Source organism: Hemicordylus capensis, chromosome 8 (assembly GCF_027244095.1).
Source record: "Hemicordylus capensis ecotype Gifberg chromosome 8, rHemCap1.1.pri, whole genome shotgun sequence".
Lineage (NCBI taxonomy): Eukaryota > Metazoa > Chordata > Lepidosauria > Squamata > Cordylidae > Hemicordylus > Hemicordylus capensis.
The window spans coordinates 622,336-648,298 of NC_069664.1; the positions used below are offsets into that span (position 1 = coordinate 622,336).

The 25,963-nt window shown below is 57.1% G+C and overlaps 1 protein-coding gene across 1 annotated transcript in view; it reads right to left on the minus strand.

Moving 5' to 3' along the window:
• The window catches only part of GFRA2 (GDNF family receptor alpha 2), a 59,806-nt gene that overhangs the window by 14,873 nt on the left and 18,970 nt on the right, over positions 1-25,963 (minus strand). The window contains exon 4 of the mRNA XM_053270303.1: positions 13,529-13,892. Within this exon, the coding sequence (XP_053126278.1) occupies positions 13,529-13,892 (364 nt within the window). The remainder of the gene's footprint in view (positions 1-13,528; positions 13,893-25,963) is intronic.

The following is a 25,963-nucleotide window of genomic DNA, read 5'->3' on the forward strand; positions in this document are numbered from 1 at the left end:
GTCCCACAACTTCTCAGATTTCTCTCTTTTAAGCGCCTCAGCAAAGAGAGTCCGGGCCAAATCCTGGGGGTCCGGTGGCACTGTGTGCCAGGCTGCCCCTCCCAGTTCCGGGGGCAGGCGGGCCTGTCAGGCCTGGCTGGCTGCACTTCTGGAAAACTGGAGGGAGGGGAGAGGAGAAGAGAAGTCCAGCTTGGTTGGGTTTCTTTCCTGAAATACGTGGATAAAGGTATAAATAAGAACAGATGAAGGCAGAGGGGAGAAGTCCCCTCCAGACGCCCCTCTGCCAGGGCTGAGTTTCCAAATTAAAGCTGCTGCTTCTTCTTTGATTAATTTGTCACACAAATGTCTTTTCCTTCTGGAGAAACTCAAGGGCTGCAACTTGCCTTGGCTGGGATTCCCGGGGACTCTCTCTCTCTCCTTGGCAAACCAAGAACGCCAGTCATGCTGATGAGCCTGACCCCTCCCCACCCCACCACCCCACACACACCCTGCACCTGTTGAAGGATGCGGCCATTTTCAAGAGTGGGCTTGAGAGGGGTCTGACTTGAAACATGGAGAAACATGGAGTCACCAGCCAGGAAAACCAGCCCCGGGAAGGCTTGGAAAGAGGATACTGTTGAGGGGCAGTGTGGATTGGATTCACATGAATGCAAACCAGGTTTTCCCAAGTTCTTTGATGTTAGAAATTGGGGGTTGTCTTCAATTCAGTCTCCTCTTCTTTTCAGATAAATACAAGTATAACCTGTATTTAACTTGTATTTTTAAAGGGGGTCGCCTTAAATTAGAGTCGTCTAATTTCAATTCAGTTTCAGTTTTCTAATTTCAATTTGGGTAAATGCGGAATGTGCAAAAGATTTGAGCATCAGGGTCAAAGAAGGCCACCATACAGCGAGTGCAGAAGAGCTGGAGAATCAGCCGCTGGAGACCACTTCTCACAAATCAGCAGGCTGGAGACCACTTTAAGCTGATGAGTTGCCACTTAGCACCCCTTAAACAAGGTGCATTCTCTAGAGCCTGTTTTTAGCAGAGATCCTCACTTCTCCATTGAGGGGGGCTGGTAATTGGGATTAATTCAGTGGCCAAGGGCAGTCCCAGAGTGAGGGCCAGAGCTGGGGCAGGGGGGCAGGGCCAGCAGCAGGCAGGATGGGGCCAGAGAGGCAAGGCCATTGCCGCCTCCTGCTCGGGCACCGCCAGGCTTTTGGCCAGTAATCTGGCCCTGGAGGAGGCACCTTGTCTGGGTTTGGGTCTGCATATGTTTGCCACTGTATTGGCTGCAGTGTCTGCTTAATTGGTTTCATCCCATTATCATTTGCCTTGTTTGGACCAGGAAGGTGAATAAATTACCATAAGAAGGACGGAAGGGCTGGAGCTGGTTGGCAGGGAGGAGAGAGGGCCATGGCAGCTTCCCTCTGGGTGGGGAGAAGAGGGCTGAGGCTCTGGAGCAGAGAGCATCTGTTTGGCACCCAGAAGGTCCCTGGGAGCCCACTGCCTGGCAGCACCTCCAGGGCGGGCTGGGAAAGGCCCTCGGGGCCACTTCTGGGTTTTCTATGTACTCTGCACATCCTTCGAGGCACTGGGGCCTGAAGAACATTTTCGAAAAACAACATTCAATATCCCTTGGGAGAATGAAGGCACTTTGCACATGGTTGGGGGCATGCAGTTCAAGGCGCCAGAACGCTTGAAAATAATAATAATAATAATAATAATAATAATAATATTATTATTATTATTATTATTATTATTATTATTATTATTATTATTAATTCGATTTCTATACCACCCTTCTAAAAATGGCCCAGGGCGGGTTACACAGAGAAATAATAAATAAATAAGATGGCTCCCTGTCCCCAAAGGGCTCACATTCTAAAAACAAAAAACAAGATAGACACCAGCAACTTTAGAAAATTAAAGTTGGTGGCCCTACTTGCAGAGTCTGCGTTCGGCTCTCAATGTGGCCCCCTGCCCCCCTTCACCACAGGAAGGCCAATCCTACGGTGTCGCCAGGCATTTCGGGCTCAAAGGGAGGGATTTCCCGGAAGAGGCCTGCAGCCCACCCCTCGCCCGCCCGCCCGCCCGCCTTCTGTTTGGCCTTCACAGACATTGTTATCATTTTAGCAAAGAAGATGTCACAAATATGTCAGCACTGCCAAGCAACAGATGAATTCAAAATATGAGAGAAAATGCTGCTCAGCATTGTTCCCTTTTGCCAATCGTAAGTTATTGTTACTGAACAATCGCATTGTTGTTGGAGAGAGATAAAGAGCTCCTGAGTTATTGGCTCCCAAGCCGCAGGATCCAAGAACAGTCACAAAGGGGTGGGACGTGGAAGGACATTCTCAGAGACGCAGTCAGGCCAACTACAGGCACAGGCCAGAGACTCCCTCCCCCCTGACTCCTTGGACAGACCCATCTGTGGCCGGGAGTTCACTCCCTCCCCCAGCTCCAGGAGCCTCTCCAGTCTCGGGAATGGGGGTGGGGGGCTTCAAGCATTTCTGGGATCAGGGGTCAGTTGTGGAGCCGTTCCGTGGCCCCTTTTGACAAGGGCTGGAACTGGCCCAAATTGCCCCACAGCAAACAGGCATCCTAGGCGAGATCAGGGCTTCCCAGATGCTGTTGCACTAAAACTCCCATCTTTATGGGCTTAATTGTGGCTGGAGATGGTGGGAGTTGTTGCCCCCCCAGATCTGGGGCCAGTGTTCCCTCTAAGGCGGGCCTGTGTACATGTGCTCACATGGTTTTTGATGTCCGCTGAGTTAATTTTAGATCCAGCTCAGGTAGAATCAAGAAGGCCCCGTTTGGAATGCAGATGGTGCTGCGCACACACTGCCTTGATACTCCCACCCAGAATTAGAGAGTCCACTGCTGGGGACCCCAGTTCAAGACATCCTGGGGCCAGGCTGTGCAACATGGAGGGACATGCCTGGACGCCTCTGTGGATCCTCTGAAGCTGCAGCCCTCTCTCTCCCCACCCTATGAGCGGAGGAAGAGGAAGGCTACTGCAGACGCTGATGGTTCCCAGCCAGAGGTGCTTAAAGAAACAGAGGGTGGGTGGGAATCGATGCATTCTTGGGAGTTGATTTGCCAAAACTGGTTTGCTTCTGACAAGTTACTGTATCAAATTTGGAGACTAAAGAGCCAGTCGTTAAAACCTCTCTCTCTCTCTGAACCACAAAAATCCAGCCTTCATCATGAATGTTCCCAGGAAATGGCACTTATGCTCACACGCTCACCCCTTTCTGTCACAACACAAGCCAAAGAGAGGAAGAGAATCAAAAGCTGCAGCCAATCAAAGCAGCTAGAGACAGCTACAAAGGGGCTTGGCGTGAGATTTCTGCTTTTTTATGGAGGAATGAAATTGAAGCCATTGTTCACAGGAAAACTCCAGGCGTCCCAGAATCCGAAGTGGGGAAGAGAGCGCCTGAGAAGGTGGAAGTTGGAGGGTCTGAGAAGGAATCCAGTGGGTTGTTGATTGCAAGAGCGAATGGCAGCACAGGGAGGGAGAGCAGTTCCCGACGGGGATTATCACACACACACACACACAACTGCCGTCTCCCATCTGTGGTCCCAAGATGGGGGACCAGCATCTCTCTCCAAGGACGAGACAGATCTTGGGAGGCTCCAGCAGGGCTTGAGGAAATGCCCAGCCTCCTGGCCCCCATCACCAGCCGCTGGTGCTCGTCCGAGGAAAGAGATGCCACCGCCTCTCTCTGCCCCTTGATGCTTGTCACAGTCCTCATGAGTCGGAGTCTAAATCTGGAGTGACCCAGTTGCTTCCTGACCTGCTGACGGGGAAGAGAGTCACAGTCCTCCGCATGCGTGGAGCTCCCAGCGTCCTCTCACCAAGCCTTGCCGCAGCCCTATAAGGGAGGTCACTTTTCTGGCCCCTGTATTTCGGGGGGGGGGGGCCTGGAGCTGTGGCTCACCGGTGTGAGCTGCGGAACATGCTTGCTTGCTTGCTTGCCCTGGCGCACTCCCTCCTGCAGCTGGAAGGCTGCCCCACAGAGGGCTGCCAAGGCTTGCTCTTTGCTGCCCCAGGAGGTGGAACTCGGTCGAATGGGCTTAATTGTGGTTGGACATCAGGAGACCCTCCGGGTCACATTTTGGGGAGTCAGAGAGAAGGGGGGTGGAGGAGAGTTGCCCCTCCCCTGTAGGGCACAACGGGCAGTGTTGTCAGGCTGGAGGTCTGCCAGTTAGCACAGCTTGGCCATGGGAGAGCCAAGGGCTTCTGTACTAGAGGGCCTCCAAGGGATCCTCCATCCTAAGGAGCCTGGAGGGGCACCAAAGGAGGCCACTTGGGTCGCTCCTCCTCTCCCCCCTCCACCTGCGAGCTGTGCTGCCTGCAGGCTGGCCATTTGTCAGGTAGAGCTGCACAGTTAAGCATGCAGCTCTACTGGATGAATGGCCAGCCTGCAAGCTGCATGGGGCAGGGGAGAGAGGAGCCACCCAAGCCGCCTCCTTTGGTGCCCCCCCCCGACTCCTTAGAATAAGCCGCTACTGCTTGCAACGCTAGGAGCCAATCTGAAAAGAACGGGCACGATCCCTGCATGCCTTGCACGGCTCAAATGCCACGGTGGATCGGGCCCAACCCACAGGGGATTGGGCCCACTGACTCGCAACCCCCGAGCTCAGCCTCCCTTTCTCACTGCACTTGTGGATTGTTTTCTGTTAAAGATCCATTTTCAATTTGTTGTGGTTAAGTGCAGTGGAAGGTGTCTTCTTCCCTGTATCCCCTCACCTGTGTTCCAAGGCTATTATTACCTGGTGAGAGAGGGGGAGAATTAGAGGCACGCTTCATTGGGTTTTAATTGAAGGCATGTTCTATCCCATTGAACTGCTAACTAAGCCGAACAGAAGATTGCCTTTACATAAGCAAACCCGAGTCGGTATAGACTTGCTGTCACGTTAAGTCAATACTTATGAAAGTTCTCTATTTAATTATTCAGCGAGAATTGACTTATTACTGTGTTAAGATTGTGGTTAGCCTTGAGCAAGGTAGCCTGCGCTGAAACGGGCTCTGCATCCCAAGACAGACATCCAGTCCTCTCTGGAGGGAGCTCCGAGCCAGCTGCGATCACTGCCGGGGCAGCCCCAAAGCCCAACATAAGGACAGCCCTGCTGGATCAGGCCCCAGCCTGCCCCACAGAGCGGCCCTCCCGGGAAGCCCCCCACTGCAGCCCTTCTGTGACCCCGCAGATGTGCATGTCCCGTCCCCGAAAGGCTGAGCAGCCTGGCAGGAGGAGGGTGGGGTGGGGGTGGTGGAATTTGCCTCCAAGCTGAGGGAGGCCATTCCTGGCACTCCCACCTCTGCGCCCGCACTTCACATCCAGCGGGGCACCACCCCCATCCCGACCTTTCCGCCTAGAAGAGGGCTTTGCTGGGGAAGAAGCACACTCCTGCTTTATGAGCAGCACAGGGCTGTTTGAAAGAAGAAAAGCAAACTGGCTCACCCTGCAGTCATCCCTGCTGCCCACTGAGAAGAAGGGCAAAAGGAGCCCCCCCAAGTTTTAAAATGGCAGAACGTCCAAACGTCCAAGTTCAGCTCCCGGCCTCTTGGGTGGCAGGCTGGCAAGGGGGGGGCTCTCTTGCTCCCCAGGGCAGACGGTGCTCCTTGCAAGGGCCCCGACGATCTGCCCCCCCCCCCATTATCTCTCAGAGCGCCTGACGAGCAGAACCGCCAAGAGTAACCCTGCAAATATCTGGCAGCCGGCCTTGCAGCCCCACCATCACCATGACATCGTGACCAGCAAGAGCAGATGCCTCGGAGCGACCTCCCAGGAGGGTCGCCAGGCTGCCATTGGCCATTGATCTCCAGGACCAGAAGCTCAGCCAGGTTGGTGAAAATGGGGGGGGGGCAGGCCTGCCTCCTCCCAGGGAGAAGTATTCCTCTGCTCCCCGCTTTGCCCAGAGCACCAGCCAGCAGCCCCTCGGCGGTCTTTCTCCCCCTCATCCCCAGGCCAAACCCTGGACCTCCAAAGAGCTGCTCCAAGCCCTTCTCATTACACAGTATAAGGAGGAAGCCGGACTGCTCCGGAGCGGTTGCAGAGGCCCGTCTCTTACAAATGACATGTTGCCCAGAGGGGCAGAGGGGGCAGGTGTGGGCCAAAAGCAATCCCCACTCCAAGGCACCCTCTCCAGTTCTGGGTCCCACCATCAGCACCACACATGAGCCTCTTCCCCTTCTGAGGTTTCTTGCCATGAGTCTGGAGAATGGGGGGAGAGAGAGAGGTGGATTTCTCTTGGAAGAAAGAAAGCTCTCCCTGACTCTAGAGGCTGTGGAAATACAGCCTCTGTAGAAGATGGGAAATTCTTCCACGCCAGCATCATCAGCGAAGCATGTTAAGACCAGATTATTTGTGGTCCTGATTTGCTGATGCCAGATGAAAAATACAGCCAACTGCAGCTGCTGAAATCAGCTCTTTCCAGCCTTTTCCTTCACTTTCCCCTCAGCGGAGGTTATGGTTTTGCAAAAGGTTTTATATTCTGGGAGCTCAAACCTGTCCGCTGCAATCAGAGCCACAGTGCAAAGAGTCTGTCAGAAACCTCAGCAGCTGCAAGGGAGACATGAAAAGCCGCACAGAGGGTGGCGGTTCTGGGGAGGGAGGCCGGGGGGGGGGCGTTGTTGCTCCTCTCCCCTCCCGTCTTCCACGGGGTGTTCAAAGGGAAGTGAGGGGCCATGGTCTGGTGGCCTCCAGGCCTTTCCTAGCCTCCACCGAGTTACCCAAAGGCAAGCTAGACAGCTCACACACATACCCGGAGGCAGGGCCAAGGAGTTTCGGGGGGGTTCCCCCCCATGAAAAGCAGACTTGGGAGGCAGAGAGTTTGAAGAGCGGGGTGGTGCTCACTGCTTTACCTTTCCCCCACTCCTGCCCCCCCCAACGGAGTTCTGTTTTGCCCTTAAAAACCTCTGTCTCGATTTTGGCGGGGGTGGTGGTGGAAGCTTGCACACCGCTGCGCTTCCTTTTTGAACCTCTGGTGGCCCTCGTGGGGTGGGGTGGGGTGGAAGGGATGGGGGTGCATTTGGACTCTAAGTCAGTACTAAGGAAGCCAAGCAAAGAGAAGCGGGGGGGAGGCGAAGAGAGGGGTTTGGTGAAGGGGAGAGGCAAGGGGGTGGGGGTGGGGGGCACAAAGCCCGGCGAAGGCCAAGGCAAGCAGACCTCCCACAGGCCCTGCTGAGCGCCAGCTGCCAGCTGCGGCCTCTTTGGCCGCTTCATCGCAGAGGGGCTGCTGGAAGGAAACTGGCGGCCTCTTCTCCAGGTCTTCAGCAGGGGGTGACTCTTGGGAGCCCCCCCCCCCAGCCTGCCCCTGGGGCCGAGATGCTAGCCACGCCTGACAGGCCAGGATGGTCCTCTGTCCCCACAAGGGCTCTGCCGGCAGCCCCCTTTCCTCTGCAGGGGTAACCGGTGGGGGGGGCAGTTTACTGGGTGGGGCCGGGGTGGGGGGCGTTGCAGTGCAGTTGGAAAGCAGCAGAGGACCTGCAGCATCTCCTCTGCCAGAGAAAGAAGATTCCCCTCCACAGTCGAGGGTTTCGAGGGAGGAAAGATGACTCAGAGATCAGGAGGCCAGATCCCAGCAGGCCCAGGTCCCTTCAGGGTCAGGGCTGCCCCTCCCACCCAGAGCCTCTCCTGCCTGGGGGTTTTGCTCTGCAGCCCGTCCCTTGGGACCCCCCCCCTTTTGCATAGCGTCTCCTCCTCTGCCCTGTCCCTTTCCACCCCTCCGCTCTCATTAGCTTCACTGGGAGCCGGCTGCTAGATCAGGGTGATGCTGATGCTTTTTCTCTCTCCAGTTCTCTCCAGCTGTTCTTCAGACTTTGTCCTGCACTTGAGATAACAGTGGAAAAATCTCTATTTAAAGGTTCTCCAATTACAGCTCATCTTTCTGTCCATTAGCACTGGAGTCAGAGGCTTAATTGCCTCCCGCCCGAGCACAGAAGCCTTATCTCTCCCCTTGTCAAGCGGGGCTCATCGGGGCTGTTGTTGGTTGACTTTAAGACTGGTGCAAAAGCCAAGGGCGGGGGACGAGATGGAGACCCCCAGAAGCAGCCAGGGCGGGCGGGCAGTGCCTTCGGGGGGCCCCCGCTGTTGGGCTTGGGGCCTGCCCATTCCCAGTCCAGCCAGGGAGGCTTCCTTGGCCAAGGCCCACACAGCCTCTCCTGCTGGGCACGGAGAGCTCCTCTTCTCTGAAAGCCAAGTGGCCGCCTCCACTGGCCCATCCGCAAGAAGAACAGGGAGCCCAGCCGATGCTCTCGAACTCGGGCTCTGCTTGCATTGAGAGAGGACCCCGAGGCAGGCTCTGCCAGCTCTGCCCAGGGGAGCAAGGGGGATTCTTCTGCTAAAGACCTGGCTTTAGGTCCCCCAGACCTTTGCAAGGACGGGTTGGGTCGTGGCTGGGTTCTCTCTGCTCTGCTAACTCGCCTCTTTTGTTTTAATTTTGTCATTGGATTGCTTGGTTGTTTGATCTTGTTTCTAAGACACTTGAACTTCCTCAGGTTTGGAGTAGCAGGAGATCCATTGTCTAAAACCAAAAATAACCCCGTTATTAATTGCACTTATGCCGGCCTTCCTCCACGGGGAGGGGGAGGGGAGTGGTGGGTCTGTGGGCTATCCCGCTTTTGCCCCACCCCAGCAACCTTGTGAGGAATACTAGGCTGTGAGCGTGCAGCCGACCCAGCTCTGTGGCTGAGCAGACCCTGGAGCCAATGGCAATCTGGGCCCAAGCAACTCCAGCACCGGAGAGGCGAGAGCAGGACTGGAACCCAGAGCTCTCGGTCCCTCTCCTGATGGCACCAGACACACAGCAGCAGGGGGTCCGCCCCACAATCCTTAAGTCGGTTGTTCATGTTGGGGGTCTTGCAGCAGGGCCCCCTCCCTGCCCAAGACTCTTCCATGCAGTGGAGATTGCAAAAGGGTCGCGGGGGGGGAGTGGGCCCCCTGCTCAGCTGGCTTCCCCATGCCCAGGAATGTGGCCAGAGGGGGACATTCCAGAAACAAGGCTGCCGTCCTGAGAAAGCGGCCCCTGCCCTACTCCCTGGCCGACATTCAGCATCCACTCCAGCTGACCCCTTCACGGCCCCAAATGAATTGCACATCATTCCCCACAAGGGACAAGCTCAGCAAGGGCACAGAGTTAGAAGCCATGGGGCCAGGACCCCAGGAGGCAGTGGGGGGGGGTGAGCTGTGGGAGCCAAGGGGGGGCTGGCAAACCCCCAGGGCCGCCTCCTCTCCCCAAGGCAGGCCTGTTGCTCCTGGGTGCTCAGCTGCAGCACCCTGCCAGGGGCATCCAGGGAGAGGAGAGCTGGTCTGGTGGCAGCAAGCCCGACTGGCCCCCTTAGCTAAGCAGCATCCGCCCTGGTCACATATGAAAGGGAGACGAGAAGCGTGAGCACTGCAAGATCTTCCCCGCAGGGGATGTGGCCACTCTGGGAAGAGCAGAAGGTTCCACGTTCCCTCCCTGGCAACGTCTCCAAGAGAGGGCTGAGAGAGACTCCTGCCTGCCACCTTGGAGAAGCCGCTGCCAGTCTGTGAAGACAATACTGAGCCAGATGGACCGATGGTCTGACTCAGGATATGGCCGCTTCCTAAGTTCACCCCGGAGAGGGGGCAGGCCAGTGGCCAGGCTTTGCAGCTCACCCTCCCAGCAGCCAGCACGTGGCCCCTGCTGCCCTCCCTCCCAGCGTCTGGGGTGGGGGCTGGCTGACCGGCTGGCAGCACCCAATGCCCCCGCAAGGGAAGGCTGGCTGGCAGCTGACGAGGCTGTCAGGGGCATCCTGGCAGCCAGAGAGACAGATGGAGAAACGGGAGCGACAAGGCAGCGAGCAGGAGGGCCAAAGCGAGGGCTAAGGATGTTTTCCCCTTGGCCAGCTCTTTGACACCTCTTTTTAGCATCACTTGTGATGCTTGTCTCTCTGATCTCTGCAGACACACGTGCTCTCCTGTGTTCAGTTGCAGCAGCACAATGCTCACCCTCCCACAACACACCCAGGCTGACTCACACACACCCCACAAAGACTCCTCGATCCCCTGCCTTGCCTGGCACTTCCTGCTTCCAGGGGGCCCCCTCCCAGGCTCTCACAACTGCACACAAAGAGCGAGGAGGAGGGCCCAGGGAATCGGCTCCTCTCTCCAGCCCCACCCTCGCCACCCCCTGCCAGCAGCGGCATTCACCTTTGGACAAGTGTCTGTCTCCACTTGTGGGCGCTCCGTACATTCCCTCCCACCCAGCCTGCACCGCCCGGCTTCCCCATCACTCCAGCTTCGCCTTCTTGCCTTCGTGAAACTGCAGGAGTGCACGGCTCCTCCCCTGCCCCAGAAACTCTGACCCATCATCATCATCATCATCATCATCATCCCAGGAATGCTCCTTTGTGCCCGGCTCTCCCAGGCGAAGACCCTTCCCCAGAGCATTCCTCCCCCCCCCCGCCACACACACACACACCCCGCAACTCAAATGCACCCAGAGCACAGCGGCATGTCCAAGGGAGAGGACTTGCTGACAAAGAGCTGCCCTTAATTTGGCCACTGTGCACAGTCAGCTCAGAATCTTTTATTCATCAGCACAGGCCGATACTATTAGAATTTGATGCAAAGCAGCATCCAAGAGAATCAGGCGCATTCGTTGAGAAGATGGTGGAGGAGCAGGGCGTTCAGTGTGCCACCGTGGCCCAAATGGGCTCTGTGATGGCGGGGGGGGGGGTGCACAGAGCAAGAGCAAGAGAGAGACACTGGGCTGCCCTTGGTTGGGCCTGTTAAGAAGCCAGATCTGGGGCAGCAAAGGAGAGTCTCCCGAGACAAGCAAGGGGGTCATCAGAGAGCAACCCCATTTCCCTGTGCAGGAAAAAGGGACTTGCATCTTTCTAGTCCCATAATCACATAAGGGACGTCTGTACTTTTAATCAAGGATCCATGTCCAGATACTCTGTTGCACATCTCTTCACAAAGTTTCTTCAAAGTTTGGGTCCAGCATGAGTTATTTCAATTGTGCGCTTGCAAGATACGTGGCCACAAGGAAGCGAAACCACCTGCAGACAGAACATTTCTCGACACTCTGGAGGAACTGTTGCAGGAGACTTAGGAAACAGGTGTGTCCTGATGTCCCCCAAATTGCGTAGATATAGTGGGGAATAAGCTAAAATCGCTAGGGAATATGGGGGACTTGGCCTGTAAAGGTCTTTGCTCATTAGTTCCAGGTAAGATTTACAGGGGAAAGCTCAGAGGTAATGGACTCAAGACCCCCCCAGATGGATGGTGGCCTCCAATTTGCAGTAGCCAATCACAAAACAAGAAGTACATTGAGACCTTCCCCTGAGAAAAAGGAAGATAAGCGTTTGAGCTGGTGTTGGGATTTTTCAATAGACATTGTCTCCGTTCTTTATATATGGGGCATGCTTGCTTATATTTGAATGTAGCAATGGACTGGCTTGGGGGTGGAGTCACAGTTGCTGTCCTGAATTCAAACTAAGAGGTTCTCCCTCTCTCTCCATACAAGACTGTTAGTCTGTTTATTGTTTTCTTGGAAAGGTTGTGCCCTCGAGTCGATTTCGACTCCTGGCGCCCACAGAGCCCTGTGGTTGTCTTGGGTAGAATAGAGGAGGGGTTTCCCATGGCCTCCTCCCGCGCAGTATGAGTTCCCAGCCCCCCACCAGAAGAGAACGAGCGGCACTTTCCTTGCACAATCAAAGGCCATCTGAGCATTCTAAAACGTCTTAACTCTGAGGCCGGGGATGGGTGGACAGGAGGACGGGCTCCTCTTCAAAGCAGGGGGACCACCTGCCCCCCACCCTACTCCTGGCTTGTCTGGCATGGGGAGGAGGCAGAGGAGGAGCTCTTCCACCCACCCACCCACCCCCGAGAAACAGAAGCAGCTGCTGCCTTCTTGGACAGCAGAGCCAGGAGCCCCACAACTCTCCCCTAGCAGGAAAGAAGCAGCCCCCCCCCCCCCCCGCGCGGGTCAGGCCCGAGAGGCCACCTTGGCTGCTTCAACAGAACCAGGGACTGAAGCCTTCCTTTGAGTCACACCTGGGATGAGGCCAGGGCCATCCAAGGAGCCAGCGAAGGGGGAGCCAACCCTAACCCTAACCCTAACCCTAACCCCGCCTCACCTAGTCAGCCTCAGCCACAAAGCAGAACTGCAGACCCCAGCGCTGGACCCACTCTTGCCCACAGCCACAGCCTCAAACCGATGCCAGAGACACACAGTCCTGTGCCTCCTTCAAGACTCCTCCTGCATGGACTGCCTTCGCGGGCTCAAGAGGGAGGGTTCCCCACGGAGGAGCGAGGCCCGCGCACATACGAAGCACACCCGCCCCAGCGGCCAAATGCTGCGCCTGCCCAAACACTCCAGAGCCTCTCTTAACGGGACCCCACGGTCGGTCGGCCAGCCGGCCGGGGCCATGAGAGCAGCACCGCCTCACGGCTGAGGCTCTGGGGCTGCTTCTGCTTAGCTCTGTTTTCTCCTGGAAATCCACATCGCGGCCCAAGATACTCCCAGGCCCCACATTGTAACACTTGGGCCACACACTGCAAGCCCCGGCCCCAGCAGCTTTGGCTTCGTCCGGAACCCTGGAGGAGCCGCTGGCCAAACTGGCCACCTGAGGGGCCTCAAGCAAGGGGGGCAATGGGAGGGGAGGGGGATGCTAGCCACACCCTGCAGGGGGAAAGTGCTGCTCCCTCAGGCCCCCCACCGGAGGAGCCCTGCGAAGGGGCCACAGCAAAGGGGGTCCCCCGGGCCTCGCATCTGGCTGCTCCCAGGAGCCAGGCAGATGCTTTCAGGCAGGACAGGAGCTGAGTGTGCAGGCAGCCCCCCCCCCCACCATCCCTAGCAGCTGGCATGCCATAAACTGCTCCCTAGAGACACTGTGCAGAGCGGGAGGCCAGCTGTGTGCCTTGCCACACCAGCGGAGGGATGCCACGGCCTTTGGAGTGCCTGGGTCTCCGCGAGCAGCCGAGGAAGAGGCCTCTGCCCAGGAGCCTGCAGTGCTGCTGATCTCCCTGCAAAGCGCCCGACGGGGTCTCAGCCCAATGCCTTCTCCCTCCCTCTCTCTCGGGGGCCTCCTTGCCCAACCTGTCTCAGCAAGCGCCGCCATGCGCAGGTGCAGGCTCAGCTGCAGGGACCACCGGCAGACCCCCCTCCCCAGCCCGCCCCCATTCACCAGACCTCCCATTGGTCTCCACCAGACCTCCCATTGGTCTCCACGGCTGGTCCCCATGAGGAGCAGCAGCAGCAGCAGCGGCAGCAAAGGGCTCCCGGTGGCCTGGCCGGCCCTCCCCTCAGCGCCCAGCCACTGAGCCCCGCTGGCGCCCGGCCATTCACAGAGACACAAGCGCTCGAGGCGGGTCCTGCTCTCCCGCCTCCCCCTCGGGAGGCTTCGCTCTGAAGAAGAGGCCTGGGCCACTCGCCCACAACTCTAGAAGCACCTCCCCGAGCCCGGAGAGCGGGCTGCAGACCCCCAGCCTCGCAGCCCAGGCCCCAAACAAGCCCCTCCGAAGCGCCAGCTGCAAATGCCCCTCTGCCCCAGAGGGGGCAGCCCCCTTACCTGCAGAGGTAGTCCGACCGGCACTGGCTGCGGAGGTCCAGGCAGTTGGCCTTCTCCTTGTCCTCGTAGGAGCAGTCGGGGACGATGGTTTGCCGGCGCCGCTCGGCACAGGCCTGGTCCTTGCAGGAGCAGAAGAGCAGCCGGTAGGTGTATTCGTGGGGCACCCGGTCAAAGAACTGGCGCAGGGCCTTGTGGCACTTGCGGCGGTTGCAGCGCTCGGCGGGGGAGATCTCCTTGTTGCAGGTGGAGATGTAGCCCGACCGCAGCTTCTTGCAGTTGTCGTTCAGGTTGCAGGCTTTGGCCGCGTCGAGGCAGTGGTTGCTTTTGGCGCTGGCGGCAGCCGCGGCAGCAGCAGGGTCCATTCCTGCCCCCGGGAGAAGGAGAGGGGGGTTAGGGGGGGCCAGAACAAGGCTGGCTGGCTGGCCAAGCTCCTGCCCCGCCCTTTCCATGACAAGCGGAACCAGGCATGGGGGGGGGGGATCAAAACGAAGGCACAGTCAACACCCCAGCAAGCCTGCAAGGGACACAAATCATCACCCAGATGGAAGGAGGAAAGCAAAGAGCAGCCAGGCCAAAGGCCCCACCTGCAAAGGGCAAGACAAATCCTGGGGCGGGCAGTTCCACAGTCCAGGCCCCATAAGGGCAGAGGCCCTTCTCCTCCTCCTCCTCCTGGCCCACCGTACTGTAGGCAGTGGCAGGACACCTCCTGTTGGCCCTGGTGGGTGGGCAGGATGGTTTGGGAGAAGGCAGCTGTTCTGCCTCAGGACATGCACAACATGTCAGTCTCACAACCTGCTCCACGACAAAATGCAGGAGCAACAAGGGGGGAGCGCCCCCCCCCGCCCCGACAAGGAAGGAAGGCTGCTGGCACAGAATAGCCAAGGGTTGCTGAGGGCGCCTTGCCTGTCCCTGGATGAGCTGTGAAGAGCCTGGCGTGTAGACTAGAACCCCGTCCACAGGTTCTGTGCAAGGCAGGGACAGATCTGCAGGAGTGCCCAGTTAGTCAGTCTCTCTCTCTCTCTCTCTCTCTCTCTCTCTCTCTCTCTCTCTCTCTCTCTCTCTCTCTCTCTCTCTCTCTCTCTCACACACACACACACACACACACACACACAGTAGGACGCTTCCTATCCGACCCCTGCATTTCAGGCGACCTGTTCCCAGGCTCTGCTTTTAAATGAACACATGCATCATCAGTCACACCAAAATGTGCGCATGCGCATAAACACCAGTATGCCCAGAAAGCATCATATCTGAACAGCCGCTGTGTGTGTTCTTGAGTGGAGAACTCGGCCGGAAAAGTGGGGGATCCTCTCTTGCCAAGAGCAGCTGAAGTCACCACAGCTGTCCTGGAAGACTGAATATCAGCAGCACAACCGAGGATTGCAGGCAGGCCAGGAGGCAGCCAAGCTGGGGGTTTTGTCAACATGATGAATGACCTTCCCAGTCTCTGCTAGTGCGGGTGAGCCCTGTGAAAGGGAGCCCTTCCACCTCCACCAGCCACCCCCGCTTTCTGACGGGGGGGGGAGGCAGGGGTGGCGGCGATGATGCCCCAGAGAAAGAGGGCTTGGGCCTTGCCCGGCAGGAGTCAGCAAAGGCGAGGCAGCAGCTGGCCTGTGCCCGGGAGGCTCTGCCCTCCTTCTGGCCCACACCCAGACGCCCCCCAGGCTGCAGGGCAGGGCACTTCTGCCAGCCCCGGTGGTGGCCTGACGACACGTGAGGCAGGGAGGCATCCGCTCCTGGGTGGGCACACCTGGTGCCAACCCTTCTCCAAAGAAGCCCGCAGCTCGGGACCCGCCACAGCCCCGACAGCTGGCCACGCCAAGCCTCAGGCAGGTGGAAGCCACGGCGGGCCCAGCCTCTGCCTCCCGGCCCCAGGCAGCTGCTTGGCGTGTGGTGGGGTGGAGCCAGCCTGGCATGGGGGCCCCAGGCTGCAGCTGCTGGAGGATGGGCAAGCCTCCCCCCGGCCCGCCTCCACCTTGGGAAATGGAACTTGGGCTTCATCCCAACGCTCAGCCTTCTTCCGACGTTCCGCACAAGGAGCTGGCCTGGCCAGAAGGCAGCCTTGCTGATGGGATGGCTGCAGCAACGCAACCTCCGCAGGGTCCTGAGTGGCCCCAGCGCTGGCCTGACCAGCCACATGCTGCATGCATTCCCCCTCCTCTGCCCACCCACATCGCATGGGCCTCAGTCAGCCCCCGAGGATCACCACAGCAACCGCTCCACCCCCAATCCCACTCCAAAAGGGGGCACAGAGGGAGCCCACCCCCCAGGGGGGCAGCAGGCCTTCGCCACCTTGTTGGGTTGCCAGCTCCGGAAGGGCAGAAGCAGAGACGCCGCGACCCCCTTGCAGGGTCCCATCTGGAAAGCGCCCATCTCCCGCTATGGAGACGGCGGGTGCCGATTCCTGGAGGGTCCTGCTGTGGAGGGGGGGGAGCAACTCTGCTGCCTCCCCCTGCAGCATCCCAAAGCTAAGCTGAGTTTGCCGGGGGCTGGCTGACTAGGCAGGAGTCCAGTGGCTTCAGAGTGCAGAGGGACCCCACCTCCACCTGAATCCTTGTCGGGGTTTGAGATTCTGCTGTACATGAGAAGTTTACCAGAGTGGAACTCAGAATGTTAGAACCTGTTGTTGTTCTGCAGGCACAATTCCAAGATTTTGCAAGCCTGGTGAAGGAGGGATCTTGTTCTTTTTTTCCTTCCTGTCATTTTGCAGTAAAAACAGACCAAATTTATCTCACCTATGAGAGGCACCCCAATTCTTAGAATATCTTCATTTTCTATTTCATGCAACGGTGCAACACAATGCAACTGCACACACTTTTTAAAAGCAACCAGAAAATGTCTTAGAAATAAGAAACACTTATACTTTTGAAAACCAGTAAATATGATTTTTGAATGCAGTTGTTGTATTTCTTCATTTCATCCAAATTTAGGACACACACACCATCCGTCCTGACATTCTAAAATCTGAATGTCCTGCCAAAATTCAACAGGAGGAGAACGAAAGAGAACTCTGAATTCAGAACAATTACAGAACAGAAGGAATCCATTCATCCCTCCCTTTCAGCACTCTGAGGCCCTGAGGAAAATGTCCACATGAGCACACCCACCCACCCACCCACAGACTCACTGGATGCTGAACATCTCGTTGCCATTTCAGAGAGCCTTCCCTTGTTTGGTCCTTCCAGCCACAGCCAGTCTGAGCGGCCGAAACCGTGGCTGTTGGTGGCAGCAATTCTGTGATGTGCCAAAGATGACTTTTGAAACAAAAGGTGGAAGTTTGAAACTCCCCAGCTGCGCAGTGGGGGCTTCCTTGAGTCCAGGCCCAAACTGGGGAGGGTCCGAAAAACTGCCTCCTCTCCAGCGTGGGCATCACTGCACTTCCCTCCTGACTGCACAAGGGCCCCGGCCTGAAGCACCCTGAAGCACCCGGGGGGGGGGTGTCGGAGCCCCCAGCCTCAGGCCCAGGGGCTGCCACCGCCTGCTGCATCAGCCCTTCCTTCCTTCCTTCCTGGGCAGCGCCCTCCCCTCACAAGCGCCCGCCTGCTCTGCTCCCTCGCCATCCCCAGCCGGCAGCTCTTCTGATAGAGTTCGCATTTGTCAAGTGCCAAGTGCTAATAAAGCATAAAATTAAAGTCATACCCAGCAAAGCACGACACGAGGCAAGTGAAAGGGACATTCCCACACACACACACCCCGCCTCCCTTGCGTGCAAGGAGGGCCTCATTAGCCATCCGGTTCCCATTCAAAACAGCTTGGTGTGCCGTGGAAACCAGGCTCTTCTCATCCCGGAGGCGTGGATTCCTGCCGCGCAGCCTCGGAAATCGCCCCCGTGGGGCTGAGACCGGAAGCCGAGAGCTCTGGGAGACAGGCCGAGGCCAGGAGGGCTGGCCAGCCTCACGCCAGCACAGGGGAGCCCCAGCAGCAGCAGCAGCAGCAGCAGCAGCCAGCCTGGACTGCGGCGTGCCGATCCTGCGCTGCTCGCTCGCCCTGATCCTCCCGGGCAGAAACCTTGGCGAGTGGGCAGCAGCCAGGCACACGCCCCACACTGCTGCTGCTGAGGACCCCCTGCGGGAGACAGAACAGAAGCCCCTTCCACACCAAGCAGCCACCTTCCCTGCTGATCTGGAGGGGGGGGTCTCTTCACTGCCTTCTGGTAGAGTCCCACATGGGTAGGAGCCTCGCCTGCCTGGCCCTGCAGAGTGGCAAGAGCAGCCCCCGCTGCTTCACCTCTTCAGTCCGTTGGCTTTGGAGCTCAGTGAACACACAGAGCTGCTTTGTCCTGAGTCAGATCCTCAGCCGTGCCAACTCTGACTGGCAGCAGCTCCCCACCATCCCACAAGACAGGAGTCTTCCCAGGCCTTCCGGGAGATGCTGCCAGGGATGGAACCTGGGGCCTTCTGCAGATATAGCAGGGGCTCCCTCACAGAGGGGCAGCCCCTTCCTCTCCATCTTTGGGGAGTCGGGGGCCCACTCCTCCTTATCTTTACACACACCACCCTCCATGTGCATCGTTCCTCTCAGAATACAAAGGTTCCTGCCCCAAGGACCTTACAGACCAGCACTGGACACAAGGGCACTTTCCAGATGGCAGACAGGCTGTCCAGCAGTCAAATGCTTCATCTTGGCAGGATCGTTTTGGAAACGTAAACAGCTTGTGCAACCCGCCTGCAAGGGGGAAACACAGCTATTGATTTGCGACCCACATGCAGGGCTAAAACGCAAGGATCAAGGCGGCACCGGAAATGTGAACAGTGCAAGGACTGTCATGTCGAAACGCAGGCAGTACAGAAGCACACTTGACGGACACGGAGCGACACTGTTGTAGCGGGTAATCTGGAAAGCGCCCCGGAGGCAGCCGCCCAGGAAGGCAGGAGGAGAGGGCAGGCGGCAGGGAGGGAAGAGGGAGGCGGTGGGATTGTGGCAGGCACATGGACTGAGCAGAAGCTACACCGGGGGGGGGCAGAGGGAGGGGGGCTGTGGTGGCAAAGCCAGCACAGCAAAGGGCAGGACTGCTGTCCTGAGCCCACCCCCACCTCCCTGCTCAGAGTCAGAGAGGGAATGTCCCGGCAGGCCCCTGGTTTCCACAGGCAGGCCCAAGCAAAGCAGAGGCTGCCTGGCCGGCTCCTCTGGGGTCTGCTCCTGCCCTGCCCCTCCCCAGAGCCAGAGCTCGGATGAGTCCCACTTCCTGGGGGGCTCGTGAAGGAGGCCCAAGCGCCCCAGTTGCAGGAGGAGGGCAGGGGGTGCGGGGCCTTCCGGAGGGAGAAGAGGGCGCCCGGGCACCCCTGGGCCTGACCCGTGCCAGAGGGGCCAAGCGCCTCCCGGCAGACACGCAAGAGGTTCCGACGTCCCCCACTCAGAAGGCAGGTTCCCGGCACAGTCCCTCCAGCTGGGAGGACCAGCGGCCGAGGGGACGCATCCTGCCTCCAAACGCTTGAGGCTGCCTGGTCCCAAGACCAGAGGAGCAGCAGCTTCCAAGGCCCAGGCCAAAGCCTTTCCCGGCCCAGCGGCTGCTCAAGGCCAAGCAGCTTGCAAATGGTCCAGCACACACACCCCCGCCGCTGCCGCCCAAGACCCCTACTATGAAGGCATGGCCCCCAACAGGGAGGGGGCAGCAGGAGAGCTCCCCTCTGGCCCACACGCCTCTGCTCTGCTGCTCCACGCTTCTCCTGCAAGCTGCGCCATGAGCCACTGACCATCAGACGGGACAGCCGGCCGGGGGGGGGTTCCTTCTCCTCACCTGAGCTGACCACCTGCTGGCCCCAAGACAGGCCAGTGGCTGGAGCAGCCGCAACACAGGCGGGGGGGGGGTGAGCCAGGCTGGGCCTTGGAGGAGGCAACTGCTCAGCCCCTGGAGGGGAGCAGGAAGCCAGCTGCTGCCATCATCTCCCTTGCTTGGGTCTCCATGCAGGGCAAGACGCAGAGCCGAGGAGAGCAACGGCCGGGGCATCGGCCAGAGGGTGCTCTGGCCACAGGAGCCTAGTGACCCTCCCCGGCCCTGCAGCTCCCACTCAGCTCGGAGGCCTATGCAGGAGAACTTCCCAGCTGCTGCAGCCATCTTCCCAACTCTAGCCCCAAAGGGCCCCAATCAGCCAAGTGCAGCCCCCCCCGGCCATTCCAAAGGAGCACAAGCCCACAGCAAGCCACACGTGCTCCCCCCGTCCAGTTCTGCCAGCCACAAACAGCAGGAGAAGCACCATCCCAGACACTCCCATGCTCAAGGGATAGAAGCCAAGTGGCGGGCAGCCCGAGCACAAAGAGACGGACCGTCCACCCCTGCACACACTTTAGCCCTTCAAAGCACACACACACACACACACACGTCCTTTAAGCCGGGTAAAGGCCAGGGTAAAAACTTGCGTGACTGGGGGAGGCAGGGCTGGGATCAGCCTCGATCCGGGCTCTGCACACGAGCAGCCCTACTCCGGTAAAGGTAAAGCGTGCTGTTGAGTCGGTGTCGACTCCTGGCGCCCACAGAGCCCTGTGGTTGTCTTGGGTAGAATCCAGGAGGGGTTTCCCATTGCCTCCTCCCGTGCAGTATGAGATGATGCCTTTCCGCATCTTCCTATTCGAACCAGCAACCTCTGGCTTGCTAGTCAAGCCATTTCCCTGCTGCACCATTCCGTGGCTTCCAAGGCTGCCCTGACCTGGGGAGGGCTCCTTGTGTGCACAGCTTCAAGGTCCCTCCTTTAGGTAGACATATTTTGGAGATTCTCATTCCTGGCCACTGTCTGTCTCATCTTCCCCACTCCTAATACTTTTCCTTCTGCTGATTTTGCAAGTTTTGTAGTACTACGACTAATCCTCCTATTTATTTACTGCTTTTCAACAGAAGTTTCCAAAGCAGTTTACATAGAAAAATAAACAATTCATAAATCAGATGGCTCCCTGTCCCCAAAGGGCTCACATTCTGAAAAGAAACATAAGGTAGACAGCAGCAACAGCCACTGGAGGGATGTTGTGGTGGGGTTGGACAAGGCCAGTTGCTCCCCCCCCCTGCGAAATATGAGCAAATCACCACTTTAAAAGGTGCCTCTTGGCCTACTTAGCAGGAGTTTCCCCATTCATCATGGACACCTGCTCCAAATGCTCTTGGCAGGAAAGGGGGGGGGTCACTGCCCTTGCCCAGCTCCGCAATCCCAAAGAGACACCCCAAGATCACCACCACTGACCTGCACGCGCCTGGTCTAGGTTTCTGCTTGGATGTGCCGGGTGCACAGCCACACTGGCTCATCTTTAGCAACACCTTTTAAAAACACACCCAGAAACCATAGCCTTGGGACAGGGAGCACACCTGCCCAGCAGACCCCTGAGGGGAGCCCAAGGGCAGCCCAGGAGGCCGAAGGACCAGCCAAACCGAGCACAAAGGGCAGGACCCCGCCCCCATGCAGACTCCGCCCCCTCCCCCTTGGGGCTCTGGAGCATCTGCCGGCCTGTCCTCAGCAGGCCCGGCATTCTGGCCCTGCCCAAGGCGGCGTGGGAGGCTGGCCTGCCCCCGCCCCCGACTCCTACCAGTCCAGACGTGGGTCCCAGGCTGCACAACCCCGGGGCTTGCGGGCTTTGCACACTGACGCTTTGAAAGACCGAGTCGCATCTCTGACCTGCTTTGTGGTGAGACTTAGCAGCTCTGACAGCCGTTGGGCGAGGCGTCAGAGTTGGGGGGATTTAAATGACACGTTTCCCACATCTGCCTTTGGAGCCAACCTGAGGGTAATCGCTTTACATCCCCTGCAGCTGGGAAAGTGACACTGCTACATGCTGCATCTCCGTTCCTCCTGCAGGGCCACCCCCACATTCGCAAAGCCCCCCCCCCCCGCCCACATTTTCCTGAAACCATTTTTGGTGCTGAGAGCCAGAATAAATACCTCCAAGAGCTAAAGCCTCCCGATGCCAAACACGGCACAATTCCTATTTTCCACCAGCTAAATAGTTTATTGACGGTGATTTAATTCAGAGCGGAAAAAGAAAACTATTGTCAACTGGAATCTAAGCGCTACATTTCTTGGAAGGGTGCTTTGCAGATTTGCTTCAGAATGCCAAGCCAAAGCTCCTGTCCACAGAATTGGGAGGCTGGAGGAAAGGACCCCAAGAGTCTCCTGCCCCAAGGCCAGCTCGGAAGATGAAGCACCCTTGGGAGACGAGAGGCCCTCCTAGTGCTGCTGCACCTCCTGTCCCAGCAGGCAGCACAGGGGTGCTCCACCTCGCTGGTTCCCTCCCCCAGACCCCAAGCACAGAGAGGTGATCTCATCACCACCAGGGTGGGCCCTCGCCGTCCAGGGGGCATCTGCACTGTCACCCGGTGCCGCGCCTCCTTGAGAGGAAGGCTTACTTGCATACACAAGTGCCACTAACCTGAAGGCCCCAGTCAGAGGCGTGTCTACGGAACATAGCGCCTAGGGCAAGCACTGAAATTGCGCCCCTGTCCAGACATCCGACACCCATCTTTCAGATAACTTTACCACAATATCAGCTCAAAAATACAAGTCAAGCTCGTTAATCTTTTAATTAACAAATTATGGCACATTAAAATTATAACTGCACCTTCCTTGCTTTCACTGATGCAAATTGGTCTATGATGTGATCAAAGTCAGTTTTTTCAGTTTCTTCTCTTTCTACACTTAGCAGAGCAAGGTCACAGAGTCTGCCTTGACCCATGATTAAGCTGGTTATATGAAGACTGTGGCATGCACAGAACTGTGCACATTGATTTTTGGCATGCTATTCTTTGAGCAATGTTTGGACATTTGTTTGCTGCAAACAACATTTGTTTGCTGAAAACAACATTTGTTTGTTGCAAACGATGTAGTGAAATATAAGCAGGACCCAATCTTGCAAGAAATTAACTCTCCTTAACTTGAAAGCTAGAGAAGGACAAGATTCACAAGGATAGATAAAACTGTTGTTTTATCCTTTGCTGCCCAACATTTCATATAGGTCCTAATTGAACTTCAATCTATTACATAATAAGACCAGTATAAGTAAATTAGCTGGTATGCATTGTAATATTGCACAACACGGATAGGCATTTAAGGTGTCATGCACTTCCAACAACAATTCCTGGCTATTTCCAGTTTGCACTTCTTAATTCAGGTGAAAATATGCATATTAAAACTGATAACTAAACACCATTTGGGAGGCCAAAACACCAAGAAACGGAAAAGCCCTGATGAATTGCTTAAGCAGAACATCTCTTGATCCCTTCTTGACAATGTTTGAGAGTACAATGTAAATCACTATAGTGAAGGTTTGGCGTTCCTAAACCGGCAAAATAAACCAAAACAAAAATGTCATACTAGCGTCATCATTCATAGCAAAGATCCATTTGGGACTTACCCACTAGGGAAGAAGCACCATGAAAAAACGAAAGACCCACCAGAGCCAAGAGAAGCATCATTGTGAAGGAGATACTCCTGGGCTGCACCAGAACTTGCCCTATGAGGGATTCTTTTTGTAACATATCTTGTTAAAGCCAGCAAGGAGGAAAGCCTTCCTCTTTTCTAAGAACTGATAGTTCAGGGAATGTATTCTGGTTGCCTAATGATAAGGAAATGCCCTGCCACAGGGAGAATTTTGAAATAACAGGGATTCACAGGTCAAACGTTGCTTTCCTAAGCTAATTTCACTGCTGAAGGGAAAAGGAAGGAAGAGCTTCCACAGAACTGCAGGTGATAAAGGGGTGAACGCTCAGCATTTTTTCCCCTGTCTCACATGAATGTGGGAAACAGATGAGTTATTCAATTGCTTGCAAAAAAAAAAAAGAGGTATTTTTTAAAGTGTAAAAATCAGAAAGAACCCATTTGCCCTGTACTTACATTAAAACTGGGGGGGGGGCGCAAACAATTCAGCCTTTCAGGGAAAGTGTGCTCTGCCTCCGGGGCTCGCCAGTGAAGGGGAGGCACAGTGGGGTTCAGTTAGCCCTGGTCACAGTGGTCAGTCTTTCACTGCTTTGCCATCGCCAACATTTGGAGAGCATGTACACCCATGCTGGGGGAAATCAAGCCAGCAGTGGGCCTCATGCATTCTTAGCCAATCAGTTTGGAGGGCGCTCCACCTCTGCCACTGGCCAATGGGAGCTCAGCAGAGCATTCACAACTAAGTGCAGCTACTACACTATGAGTCGGGGCTGCCGAGCTCTGGCCGTGGCTCTGCAGTGCAGGGCACCTGGAAGCGGCAGTGAGTGGCGCCTGCTGCCCGCGGGGGCCAGCGGCAGTGGAACCAGCCAGCGGCAGCGGCAGCGGCACCAAGGAAGCCGTGGCACTGGCATGGTGCCCCCCTTCAAGTGGCGCCCAGGGCACGTGCCATGGCTGCCCTCCCCTAGATACGCCTCTGCCAGAGCTGCCTGTCCATGCATCAGGGCCCTGGGAAAGCCTCCCCTTTCCCCCCCCCTGCTCGGCTTTGCAAGCTTCTCCTGGTCCTCCGCTCACCCTCTCGGGCTCCTTTACAGACCAAGGAGCAGCCGCCAACGCAGAAGCAAGCGGGAAGCAGGAAGAGGAGACACCTGGCTCCCCGGGGCTTCCGGATGAGCCCCCGCCTTCTCTGATGTGGGGGCCCCGCCTTGCTGGCAGCCTCTCCCTCTCCACCCTCATCCACTCAGCCCATGTCTGTCTCCCAAGGACTTGGGCTTCTCCAACATTTGCCTTTGATGTTTTAGAGATAAACTCTTATTGCATTAGCTAATTGTTAATGTTGTCCTGAAAGGTTTATCTTACATTTTATGATGAGCTAGTTTGTTATCAGTTACTTGGGAACTGTTTTGATACACTCTTGATCGGAATTACCACCCTTGCATTGATGTGACGACATCGCTAGGATGCCAGGACCTTCCGCCTCTAAGGTCCTGGTGCTTAGATGCCACCATTGCTCTCCTCTTCCAGAGAGCAGGAGGAGCTCTGGGCATGACAATCTGTGAGAGACCACAGAAGCCGGGGCATGAAACACATCGCCAAGCAGGGAAGGTGAGTAGGCCTGGCTCTTGGCAGACAAGCACAGCCCGATTTCAGGGCTTCCTCTTGCTTTAGTTTGAGAGATTATCCACCGAGAATGCGGGGGGGGGGAGGGGGGCGCATTCATACTTCCCATGTTGGGAAAACTCCAGTTAACGAAGCCTCCTCCGCAGGCATGCAAATGGGGTCAAGGCTCTCTTCGGCAGAGAGTGCTTTGCATAATGGCTAGGCCGTCCCTGACTGCAGGAGGCTGAGGAGTTTGCATTCGCTCTGAAGGCTTCTGTTCCAGACAGCCACAAGTGCCACTGCAGGACTTCTTTCACAGGATTTCTTCAGCGAGATCCCCACCACCACCACCGGCTGTCAGTGTTAGTCAGGTGTGCCTTCCGTGGGACCTGGAGCAGGGAGGGCAGGCGGCCGACTGGGGTGGCATGGACCAGAGAGTGCGGGAGCCAGAATCGTCTCCACTGGCTGGGACTGCACCTGCCTCCTTGCTCCAGAGAAGGCACACACCTCCTTCACAAAACATCCAGGCGCCTCCGAGCAACAGACAAAAAGGAACTGGACCAGCAGCTCCTGGCCATTTGCTCCTCTCTCTCTCTCTCTCTCTCTCTCTCTCTCTCTCTCTCTCTCTCTCTCTCTCTCTCTCTCTCTCTCTCTCTCTCTCCCCCTGGCACACCCAATGTGGTGCTCCTCACTCTGGCCCTTGCAGCCTCACGTACATTAAGCAAAGGTCTTTCCCTGCAAAGCATTCCTTGTCTCCAAGAGAACCAAAGAAAGTGCCTGCTAGAGGTCTTGGCTGGTAAGTGCCATCCAGGGGCAAGGGGGTGGCTGCCTTCCGCACAGGTCTGCCTCCAGGCCCCAGAGCAACCAGGGAGCTGCAAAGACCCACACACAACTGCCTAGCCCTTTTGAGAGCAGCCCCACCAGCTGGGGCAGGGAGGGGCCCCCTTTCTGGCTGACCCCTTGGACTGCCCCATCCGCTGCCTGCAGTTCAGGCTGAGGAGCAGAGACCCACGCCTTGGGAGGGAATGGGGAGGTCAGCTGGGCTGCAGCTTCGACCAGGAGCCCCTTCCCATCCCAGCAGAGATCGGGGTGCAGTCAGGAGTCCCACACTCTGGCTTGGGTGTCTCCTCTGTGGTTGGGTTGCCCTGCTTCCTTTTCAAATGTGTTTTGTCCAGCTGAAGGTGTTCTGCTTTGGGATGAAGCACTTGCCCTGCCTCCCAACGGAGCTTGCCTGGCCAAAGGGTCGAAAGGAAGCCCCCAAGGGAAACTCTGCTGCCCATGGGCTTAGGTGCCTTCTTGCCATTGCTCCTCTCCCAGGCAGCCATGACCGAAGGGGGAGAATATTGCCTGCCCCCGCCCCCCGCCCAGATTTCCAGCTGCCCGGCTGTAAGCAAAGGATACGCCTGCCCTGCAGGCCCCCCAGCTAGACAAGAGTGGGGCATCACTCTTCTCCCTCTTGCGTGTTCAAAGGACCTGCCCGGTCTCAGGG